This window comes from Mus pahari, chromosome 17, assembly GCF_900095145.1.
Source record: "Mus pahari chromosome 17, PAHARI_EIJ_v1.1, whole genome shotgun sequence".
NCBI classification, from domain to species: domain Eukaryota; kingdom Metazoa; phylum Chordata; class Mammalia; order Rodentia; family Muridae; genus Mus; species Mus pahari.
In genome coordinates, this window is record NC_034606.1 from 54,374,353 (window position 1) to 54,386,092 (window position 11,740).

The 11,740-nt window shown below is 47.0% G+C and overlaps 1 protein-coding gene and 1 pseudogene across 2 annotated transcripts in view; both read right to left on the minus strand.

Annotated features, from left to right (window-relative positions):
• Nucleotides 1-4,285: 4,285 nt before the first annotated feature.
• LOC110335022 lies at nt 4,286-5,080 on the minus strand (annotated as a pseudogene). Its single transcript, XR_002381142.1, has one exon. The product of XR_002381142.1 is annotated as a 40S ribosomal protein S3a pseudogene (transcript).
• A 1,807-nt stretch (nt 5,081-6,887) lies between these two features.
• Cpt1b (carnitine palmitoyltransferase 1B) overlaps nt 6,888-11,740 on the minus strand; it is a 9,811-nt gene continuing 4,958 nt past the window's right edge. Inside the window, exons 11-18 of the mRNA XM_029547870.1 lie at nt 10,523-10,628; nt 10,326-10,442; nt 9,615-9,779; nt 9,401-9,535; nt 9,157-9,309; nt 8,326-8,439; nt 7,639-7,731; nt 6,888-7,457 (exon numbers count right to left, since the gene is read on the minus strand). Coding sequence (XP_029403730.1) covers nt 7,374-7,457; nt 7,639-7,731; nt 8,326-8,439; nt 9,157-9,309; nt 9,401-9,535; nt 9,615-9,779; nt 10,326-10,442; nt 10,523-10,628 — 967 coding nt within the window. The 3' untranslated portion in view covers nt 6,888-7,373. The remainder of the gene's footprint in view (nt 7,458-7,638; nt 7,732-8,325; nt 8,440-9,156; nt 9,310-9,400; nt 9,536-9,614; nt 9,780-10,325; nt 10,443-10,522; nt 10,629-11,740) is intronic.

Here is an 11,740-nt window from a genome sequence, read left to right on the forward strand (position 1 = left end):
TGTCTGTGTGTCTGAGTGTGTGTGTGTGTGTGTGTATTGGCATACACATGCAAGTGTGTTTACACACTGGCAGAAGTCACAGGAGGACACTGATTCTCCTGCTCTGTCACTCTCTGCCTTATGTCCTTGTGACAGGGTGTGCCGATGATATTGAAGCCCACAGTTTCTGCAAGACTGGTTTGCCAGAGAATGCCTTGGGGTTTGCCTCTCTCCACTCTCCAATACTGGGGTTACAGACCTGTGTGGCAATGCCTGGCTTTTATTTATTTATTTATTTATTATTTATACTAGTACACTGTAGCTATCTTCAGACACACCAGAAGAGGACATCAGATGCCATTACAAATGGTTGTGAGCCACCATATGGTTGCTGGGAGTTGAACTCAGGACCTCTGGAAGAGCACAGTCAGAGCTCTTAACCACTGAGTCATCTCTCCAGCCCATGCCTGGCTTTTATATGAGTGCTAGAGATTCGAACACAGATCCTCATGCAAGTGCTCTTCCTCCTGGAGCCATTGCCCTAACCCCAAATTGATCTTCGTTCAAATGCCGTGGACATATTGTTTGGGGCATGCCATCAGTGGACCGAAATGGTTATAACAAAATTCTAACTGTTGGAGGCAGGATGGAGATGGAGTAGGTTTCAGTAATGATGGGAGAGTGAATGAAGGAAGGCGTGGTCACAGAGGAGGGATTTGGGGTGGAGTCAAAACCCAAGAGGATTTGACAGGGTCTGGCAGGGAGAAATAGGCAGTGGGTGGTGGAACGTGTGGAAAAATAGGAGGTAGGTGCTGAATACAGATGCAGATACAGCCAACCATCGAACTGGGGAACTGAGCCCGGGGACCCAATGGAGGAGTTAGGGGACAGAATGAAAGAGCTGAAGGGGATTGCGAGGCCTTAGAAAGAACAATATCAACCAACCACACTCCCCAGAGCTCCCAGGGACTAAACCCACAACCAAAGAGTACACTTAGAGGGAGCCATGGCTCCAGTTGCATATGGAGCAGAGGATGGCCTTGTCTGGCAGCAATGGGAGGGGAGGGAGGCTTGATGCCCCAAGCATAGGGGGATGCTAGAGTGGTGAGGCAGGAGTGGGTGGGTGGGAGGAGCACTCCCTAGGAGGCAAAGGGGAGGAGGGTGGAGGGAAGATTTGGGGAAGGGGGTGGGATGGGAGATTTGGGGAGGGGAGACCTGGGAAGGGGGACAACGTTTGAAATGTAAATAAATAAAATAACCAATTTTTAAAGAAAAAAAGAAAAAGAAAGAAAGAAAGAAAAAAAGAGAGAGAAAGAGAAAGAAAGAGGGCTGGAGAGATGGCTCATCGGTTAAGAGCATTGAGTACTCTTCCAAAGGTTCAGAGTTCAAATCCCAGCAACCACATGGTGGCTCACAACCATCTGTAATAAGATTTGATGCCTTCTTCTGGTGTGTCTTAAGATAGCTACAGTGTACTTATGTATAATAATAAAAATAAATCTTAAAGAGGCAGGGGGATTTCTGAGTTCGAGGCCAGCCTGGTCTACAGAGTGAGTTCCAGGACAGCCAGGGCTATACAGAGAAACCCTGTCTCGAAAAACAAACAAACAAACAAACAAAAATCATCATAGGCTGCGAACTTGGGTCCACAGTTTGACTTTGAGTAGTTTGTTTTCACTGCTCCGAGACACCCTCTCTCTCAGAACTCCTCTCCAAGCTTCAAGGTTGGTCATGGCATAGACATAGTGAATATCCTATTATTGGTTGGGTTTGGCTTTATTTATTTATTTATTTATTTATTTATTTATTTATTCATTCATTCATTCATTCATTCATTTCTTCAGGCTGGCTTCAAACTCTGCCTCTGTCTCCTGAATTCTGGGACTAAAGATGTGTGCCACCGCATCCCTGTTCCGTTTATTGTTTACGGAGAAGAATGCTATTTAATCAAACCCCTCCAGATACTGTCAGGCTCCCCCTGCCTCTCTTCTGAACCTGGCTTTCCGACCGCCCTTTTTTCAACCTGAGTGACCTTTCAAACTTCCAATCATTTTCCAACCAGATAAGCAGCTCAACCCTGACTTCTGTTATGACAGGCCAGAAAAAGCCATGAATCTTGATGAACTCTGGCGGGAAATGAGGTCAGCCACGGAAGAAGAAAGGGACCAAGATCCTGAAGCAGAAAGCATTGCAAGAGCAAAGGATAAAGGCAAAGGTGGGCCTGTTTCTGTGGCGGAAATGAAGAGGCAAGGGAGGTCAGCTCGGGCGGGATGTGAGTGGCACGGGTGTCTTCTGGAAGTGAGTTGGGCTTTCTGAAACATCTTGCAGAAGCCAGAGATCAAAGTTTGAGCTTTCAGGAAGCCCAGAGGATCTGCCAGGTATGCCCATGCTGGTATATATCTGAGACCGGAGACTGTCCCCTATGTTCCTATTATATCCTAGGTACACAGTTTGACTACATTTCTTGGTGTCTTCTACTTAAAGTACTGGGCAGTGAGGTTAGGATTTGTCTGTTAAAGCTGAAGGAATTTTTTTTAAAGTTTTATTTATTTATTATATTTAAGTACACTGTAGCTGTCTTCAGACACTCCAGGAGGGCGTCAGATCTTGTTACAGATGGTTGTAAGCCACCATGTGGTTGCTGGGATTTGAACTCCGGACCTTTGGAAGAGCAGTCAGGTGCTCTTACCCACTGAGCCATCTCACCAGCCCCGGAATTTTTTTTTTTTTAAGATTTTATTTTACTGTTTTATGTGAATGAGTGTTTTGCCTGTATGTATGACATGAATTATTTATGTTTTGTCATGCATGATACATGCAGAGGTCAGAAGAGGGTGTAAGATCTCCTGACGTTGGAGTTACAGATAGTTAGTTGTGAGCCTCCAAGTGGGTGCTGGCAACTGAACCTGGGTCCTCTGCAGGGGCAACAGGTGTTTTTAAAAGGGAACCTGGAGTGAATGACCGGATTGATATGTAAAATAAAAGACTGGGCTTATGATCTGCAAGGGATCATAAGAAACCAGTGAGCTAATTCCCTGGCTCCAACACTGAAGTCTTAGCTAAAGCAGATACATAGTCCAAATACATAGGACTTACTGGTGTATATTCAGGTCAGGTGGGTGACTGCCAGAGGTTTATGCCCTGGCTTAACACTACAGTTTGCTCTCACTTATTATTTTTTTTTTTTTTTAACAAAGAACAGATTTGATGTAAGAACTTTAATGACTGAATTTTAACATGAGTTACAAACCACCTTGTTGGAAATCCCCTGTTCAGTTTTCCCAGACTGGGTGAACCGATGTTGGCCAGACCTATTGAAACCTAGACACTTCTTCACAGGAGGCTAGTTACATGGGCCTCACGAGAAGGAAGTCTGTAAAAATATTTTGGAAGTTCAAGGAGTATGCTCTAGCATCGAATGTAACCTCGTGTGAGCATACTTTTATAAAGTTCATGGAGACTCAAAGGACACTAGGAATTTCTGCCCTGGGGATTTTCTTATGTGCTAGTAAGCTGTTGTTTTAAAGACTGATTTATTTTTATGTGCACTGGTGTTTTTTTCTGAACACATATCTGTTTCAGTGTGTCAGATCCTCTGGAACTGGAGTTACAGTCAGGTTGAGCTGACATGTGGGAGATGGGACTCAAACCCCAGATTTGTAGAAGAGCAATCAGTGCTCTAAACTACTGAGCCATCTAATCTCTCCAGCCCCACCTGCTATTAAGTCTCCTCCTCCTCCTCCTCCTCCTCCTCCTCCTCCTCCTCCTCTTTCCTCCTCTTCCTTCATCTTTTGGGGACAGGGTTTCTCTGTTTAACAAGCCTTGCATGTCCTGGACTCACTTTGTAGACCAGGCTGGCCTCAAACTCACAGAGATCCGCTGGCCTCTGCCTCCCAAGTGCTGAGATCAAAGGTGTGCACCACCACTGCCTGACTTCACTATTAAGGTTTAAATGGCGATTATAATAACTATTCTAAGGGGCCTAGGACTTTCTCAGCTTTTAATTTATATTCTAAGAACCTACGAGGCATTTTCAAACAATTTTCTCTTTTCTTTCCTCTTCTTCTTTCCCCTCCTCCTTTGTAAATAACTTCAGTGGCTTCAGACTATGCAGCCGCATGCACCGTTATACTTGGTTTTCATGGTCTTGGGGACCAAGCCCAGAGGTTCATATAGACCAGTCAAGCTCTCTTCCAGCTGAGTCACATCCCCAGTCCTTCACAGACATTTCTTGCAGGCATTAAATTTAACATTTTTTTTTTTTTTTACAAATAGGACTTTTTGTCACTATTAAAAATCTGGATTTTTACACCAATTCTTGGACTGGTGGTTCATATCCATCAGCTCGCTCAACCTTAGCACCTGTCTCATCTCCAGTTGCTTTGCCAGAACTGCCGCCTTCCCCGTGCAGCTCCATGAGTTTGCCCAATTCAAACTTGGGTTTCTTCAGCATTTTTACTTTCCTAACAAAGACATCATGAAGAGGATAAATGGACTGGCAAGCCTTTTCTATGTCTTTCCCAATGCTGTCTGGAATCAGTTTATTAACTACTTCCTTCAAGTCATTGATCTGCACCTCTCAGGTCATGATCTCCATCATCTTCTTCCGGATCTGGAGGACTTGCTGGTGCTGCGCGTAGGAGGTCTTTCTTATCTGGTTGTTGCGTTTCTTAGTGAAGCCAACACAGAAAAGTCAGAGCAAATACCCATTGGTTGTCTTGACATCAACATGAGCTTCAATCATGGTCTGCCACTTCTTGACCATGGAGCACATTTTGTCCTTGGTAAGATCCATGCCATGGAAATTAGTCAGTTTTTGCCCTGAACGTTCTCGGTGATTAGCTTGAGTTTTCTAAACGCAACTTCATCATTCTGTAGACCGGCAAGGTTCACTTCAAACACTCGACCCTTGAGGCTATCAGAGGCAATTTTGGTTCCTTGAGTCCTCGTGACTAGTGTCTTCCCAATGTTCCTAATATTGAACATGGCTGGAGCTTTCACATCGTACCAGTCTTTCTTAGAAAATGGATCAACCACTTTCTTCTTAGCTCCCCTCTTGCCACCTTTCGTCAGGCGTTTGTTCTTGCCCACCGCCATGGTGCCGACCGGAAGGCCAAAAGGGGTACATTTTAATTTCTCATTAACTGCCATATTACTCAAAAATAATAATTTAAAAAAGTGGGGGGTGTCTCTGAGAACATGGGCCAGCCGGTAGAGGAACCTGCTGCTAAGCTTGACAACCTGACTTCCATCCTTAGTACCACGTGGTTGGAAGATAATCAGCTCCTATAAGCATGCACATGCCCACACATACAGACAAAATAAAAATGTAATAACTTGGAGATGGCACACTGGTTACAAGCACTTGTCGATTTTGTGGAGAACCTGGATTTGGTTCCTAGCACCCCAAGGGATCCGATACCCAGTTCTGAATCCCATGGGCACCGGACACACATGTGGTACGTGAACACTCGTATATATAAAATAAGTATGTCTAAAAATTTTTAATGTAACAATTTTTTTTTAAGTGGGGGTGTCTCTGAGATCTTATCAAGTTTGTTAGTCCGACCTTTGAGAGTCTCAGCCTCCCGGTTTTCTCGTCCTGTGTATGGCACTGCTTTGGTGCAAGCCTCTAACATCATGGCCACTGCCTCTAGACTGGCCTCCTGATTCTCCCATGATGGCATGCTATTTGGTTGTATCATCCTGGTCGGCCAGAAGAATCTCACTACTCTATCATTTGAAGACGACAGAATCTGGCCTTCGGTCTTGGTCTGTCTGCCCTCCTGCTCTCTGCTTTCACACCAGCCACAGGCTGTCTGTCATGTCCTAATCCTTTACTACAGCTCTCTCTCTCTCTCGACATACAGCTTTGACCTGGCTGTTTGTCCAGGGATGCTCTGCCTTCAAGTTTGAGACATGAAAGACAGGGAGAACATGGCTTACTCCTTTTTCCTTCCACTCTGTACACTGGCAGCCTCACTTCAAAAGACCCGCTTCTACCCGCTTCTACCATCATCTGAAGTCGCCCCCTTGCATTTGTCTGTTCCGTCATTTCCCTTCGCCTGCTCACTAACTTACGTGTGGCTTGGCACACCGTATACGCTCTTACTCGTTATCTGTGTCCCTTACTGAAGCCCGTGGGTGCCAAAGGAAGAGCTGTTTGCTAATTTTGTTCACTGCTAGTCCACTGGCCTTGCACACTATGGGCATCCGGCAAACACTTGCTAAGTGGGTCATTCTAAAAATAGCCTTGTGTCCATTGGCTGCAATGTCCCTCCCTCACACTAGCCTCTTCTAGGAGTGAGTTCTGCATAGGCACCGAGAGTCTCCTGTTCATCACTGAGTTTCCAGAACAGTGACATACCTGTGTTCCACAAATGTCATCTCTAAATCTGATTTGCTTGTGGGTTCTGAGCACCTGGAGTGTACAGAGACTCAGCTCATTCAAGTCTGCGGCTGGAGTTACTGACTGCTACTTACATCCTCACGAGAGATTATTATTGGTTTATTCTTTTTGTTTCTTTCTTTGACAGGGTTTCACTCTGTAGCTCAGACTATCCTTGAACTTTTTGGCAATCCTCCTGCTAAGTGCAAGGCACTATTATTTCAGAAGTATTGAAGGCAAGTCTAGATGGTATTGGGCCATCATGTCCAACTTGGTTGGTTGTTATTTCAAAAAGGAAGTATAGGAGACTGAAGTAGCTTGTCGCTGCTGCAGGGTGCCCTGTGTTCCCTCACAGATGTGATCACCTGACACTCTGGCCTCAGGCTTGGAAGGATGTCCTGCACCTCTGTAGGGCTGCACTCTAGTGCAGATTGTGTACAGAAGGCACGCCAATGAATCAAGTATGCAGGTGGGTCCCACTCCCTGGCAGGCAAACAGAAGTAGTCCCGTGGAGCAGGAAAAGGTTCTAAAGTAAGAATTTATTCCAAGTGCACATAAGAGGTTGGACAGAGCTCTCGAAATCCACATTATTCAAGAAGAGCACCCATTTCAAAGCAGGTAAGAAGCCCATTATGAACATTCTCCTACCCCTTTCATCGCTGCCATCCTAGCCTGAGCTGGGGCAGGAAAGGGCCTTATCATTCTCTAATAAAAACATAGGCACCTAACAGCCAAAAAAAGAATTATACAGCCTTATTTTTGTTAGCATCTACCAAGCCAAAAAAAAAAAAAAATCAAAATTCCCTTGTTGCTCCAATCCCACCTCCAGTGGGGCTCTAGAGGAGCAGTATCTGCATGGGGAGCACTGGCTCCTCCGGGGAGCACTGCCTCCAGAGCTGTTCTCCGAACTGGTGTGTGTGCATGCCACCCCTTATGCCTGTGAGCTGGCCACAGCCTCTTCCTCCACCAGGTGGGGACCAGAGGGCAGCTGGGGTTTTTCTTGTCCTCAGCTGTCTGTCTTGGAAATTTTGAAAAGTTCAGCGATGTCCAACAGTGCTTGGTGGATGTGGTTCCCAAAGCGCTGGGCGTTCTGTGGGAACTGAGGGCTTAGACACGCTTTCAGGACAGCCCCCACACCCTTCCATACTCCATACTCACTGGGCCCCGTAAGCAGACTCCTCCCCACTGGAGATGGAGCGTGCTTCCGAGTGATCCCAGATGGCACCTCTTCTTGGGACAACCCCAAATGGGAACGGGGGGGGGGGACTCACCGTCTCTGAACTTGAGAACTTGCTGGAGATATGGAAGAACATGGTGTTTTCTCCTGCAATCATGTAAGAGACCCCGTAGCCATCATCTGCCACCTAAGGACAAGAAGCAAATGAGAACCAGAGCTGGCCTGATGCAGTTCTCTTCCCACAGACTCACAGGAAGAGGTCCTGTGTAGGTTACTGCATTCTTGAGATCAGCATCCACTCTCCTAATCTAGGAAAATAGTAGGCAAACCAAAGGACTGTGCCTTTGGTTCCAAGACTGGGTCTTCTACTTCATCTGAAGGATACTGCCCCCTGTGTTTTCAAGTCTAGGACTCATGTTTCCTTAGGGGCTCACACTAGAGATCCCCCCCAGCCCTCTCTGGAACAGTCTCTGGCCTTCTGACAGTGTAGTTCATGGGGATGTTCTGTGGGGGAGGAACTGTTCTACTCAGGTGAAGACACTTCTGAGAGGCCAGTGCGTTAGCTTGTCCCCTGGAATTGAGCCTTGGTCACAGCAAAACCTCCCTGTCAAGACACATGGAATAGGTGGGTCTTTGTACCTGCCTGCCTGACTCAGCAGCTACCATTTTTACATTCTAAATAAAGTGCTCATGTCCGTGTAACCTGGTGGAGGCCCTGCACCCCCAAACTGAAACTCTGGGGTCCCAGTGCTGCCAGCCAGCACCCGCCCGGGGGACTCACGGGACCAAAGCCACCTCCGGCACCCAGATGATTGGGGTACTGTTTTGGGTCAAACATGCAGATCTGGAACTGGGGGATCTGGCTGGTGGAGAGGCTCCAGGGTTCAGAAAGCACCTGTAACAGGAAGGTGGGGCCTGTCAGACACTGGGCACTCTGTGCGCCTGTCCTCCTGGTAGTGACAGAGAACTACTTGGATATAGGCACTCCCAGCCAGGCATGGTGGCAAGTGCCTCTGATCCCAATACTCAGGAGGCAGAGGTAGGAGAATCATTTGTGTGTTCAAGGTCAGCCTGAATTCCGGGCCAGCCAAAACTACAGAACAAAACTCTGTCTTAAATATATCAACAAGATGATAGGAAGAGGCGGGTGGGTCTCTGAGTTCCAGGTCAGCTTGGTTAACAGAGTGAGTTCCAGGACAGCCACGGCTACACAGACAAACCTTGTCTTAAAAACCCAATTAACCAAACAACCAAACAACCAACCAACCAGACGAACAAACAAAACCAAAATACAAAAGGCACTACTTGAGAGCACAGAAATAGGCATGGTGCAGGGTTTAACTACTGCTGTTCCTTAGGCCCAATGGTTGATCTGAAAACCCCAATGTCTGTACAAGTTCTCCCAGGCCACCTGAGTCCCATCTAACTTGCCCCTCTCCTTGGCCTTAGCCCCTTTTCGTTCTCCTCACAAGTACTGTCACCGTCTGGCCAAACACACGTTTGTCGGCTTTTCCTCATAAGAACATTAATTCCACAGAGCCCTATCACAAGAAGGCCTTGGTCTGGGCCTAAAGGCAAGGGGACAGAGGTCACACCCAATGACTTCACTGACCTCAGCCAGGAAAGGAGAGCTAACTCCTAAGTACTTGGAGACGATGTAAAGGCAGAAGAGGTGCCTGTCGATCCCAGCCCCAGTCATGGCTAGGCGGTACATGTTTTGGTGTTTTTCGGAGGCTTTCCGGAAGAGATCTTGGAGGTCTTGTTTCTGGGGATCAAAAGCAGAGGGATAAAGTGGCCTCGACCCTTGAAGTAAACAGGGGTGAAAGAGTTAGAGGAACTAGGTGTGTGGGGCTCACCTTATGGGACCCCTTCACCATGGCCTTCACAAAGGCTGAGGACTCATTGGTACAGGAACGCACGGTTTCAGTCCGCCCCTCTCGGAACATTCTTGTCATTGAGGCCTCATAAGTCAGGCAGAACTTGCCTTTGTCCTGGTGTACACAGTGGGGTGAATCAGGCAGGTGGACCCTGAGGATGCCCTGTACACTCAGCACCCCCAGAGGCTCCTACCCGGAAATGAGCCAGCTGTAGAGCAATCTGCACAAAAGCGTCAGGGCTGGTCCGACACTTCTTGATAAGGCCTTTGCCAAAGGGTAAGAACTGGAAGCAGTAGAGCTCCACGTCATCGGCCAGTGCCTTGGCTACTTGGTACGAGTTCTCGATGGCTTCCTGGCACTGGCAAGACATGGGGAGGGGTCAGTCGAGGGCACAGTCCCCCAAGGAGGCCTCTAGATCTAAGAAGGTGTAAGGTTTAGCGATGATGAGAGGTAGAGTCAGCCCAGTAGCTTCAGGATATGTAACGGTCCAGCAGCCCTGGATGAAAACTGGGACAAAGGATGGGTGGGGTCTGTGGGCTTTCCCTATATAAATACAGTGCTGAAAATTAAACTCTGAGCCTTGATCAGAAATTTTGTCTTGGCTTCACCCTTCTCTCACTCCCCCCCACCCCCGTCCTTTTCCATTTCCAGCCTCCCTTTCAGGTACCCAATTTATCCATGGACACACAAGCTTGGGAGGGCTGAGTATGAGGCCACACTGAGCCTGGTGGAGAGGAGGGAGGCGCTATCGATCATGCACTATGAGCCACGGATCTCAGTCTTTCTCTCTAACCAGGCAACCCTGGGGTCTCTGCTTTCCCTGTGGCCCATGTGGCACCCTGAGAAGCTCTTGTCCCTTCATCTTGAGGGTGAGAACCAACCCGCCCATTTCTAGTCTGTATACCTGCTCGGGAATGTCCCACTGCAGCCGCTGAGGGGGTGGCAACGTGGTGTTTGGCTCACCCACACAGTGTCCTGTCTCCGTGTAGCCCAGGTGAAAGGTTTCGGTGCCCAGGACGAACTGCAAGGGATAAAACCGAACTCAAGAAACAAGCTTCATCACAAGTACCAGCCCAGGAGGTGCCCTGTCCGGGGCTTTACCTCCCAGAGATGCCCAATGATGGGCGCGTCTGCCCATGAGTGTTCGGTGTTGAGACCCAACAGGCCATTCTTGAAGGAGATGAGAGTGAAAGATTTGTCGAACCACCTGCAGGAGTAGATCAGGATAGACTCAAATTAGCACAGCTCTTCAGCCTGCTACCCTACCCCTATACTGCTAACATGCATGATCCAATTCCAAGTACTAACCCACAGCTTAACCTCAACTTCTATTGTTATTTTTTTTCTTTAAAGATTTATTTATTTATTATATCTAAGTACACTGTTGCTGTTTTCAGACACCCCAGAACAGGGCATCAGATCTCATTATGGATGGTTGTGAGCAATCCTGTGGTTGCTGGGATTTGAACTCAGGACCTTCAGAATAGCAGTCAGTGCTCTTAACTGCTGAGTCATCTCTCCAGCCCTGACTTCTATTTTCTTTAAATTTAAAAAAAAAATTTTCTAGGAACTGGAGAGATGGCTCAGTGGTTAAGAGCGCTGACTGTTCTTCTAAAAGGTCCTGAGTTCAAATCCCAGCAACCACATGTTGGCTCACAACCATCTGTAATAAGATCTGATGCCCTCTTCTGGGGTGTCTAAAGATAGTTACAGCATACTTAGGTATAATAATAAATAAATCTTTAAAACATTTTTTTTCTAAAATTACATTTGTGTGTGTGTGAAAATACGTACATGTGTGCACATACCTACCGTGATGTCAAAGGACAAATTTTGGGAGCTGGTTCTTTTTTTTTTTTTAAAGATTTATGTATTTTATGTATATGAGTACCCAGACACACCAGAAGAGGGCATCAGATCCCATTACAGATGGTCGTGAGCCACCATATGGTTGCTGGGAATTGAACTCGGGACCTCTGGTAGAGCAGTCAGTGCTCTAAACCACTGAGCCATCTCTCCAGCCTGGGAGCTGGTTCTTTTATCCTACCATCAGATCAGGGTCCTGGGGTTTGAACTCAGGTCCTGGGGCTTAGCAGCAGGGACCGTTGCCCACTGAGCTATCCCACTGACCCTCCTAATCTCTATTTTTCTTCTTTTTTAAAAAGAATTTATTTTTTATTTTATATGTGTTGGTATTTTGCCTGCATGTATGTTTACATGAGGGTGTCAGATTTCGGAGTTACAGACAGTTGTTAGCTGCCATGTGGTCGCTGGGAATTGAACCCAGGTCCTCTGAAAGAACAGTCAGTGCTCTTAACC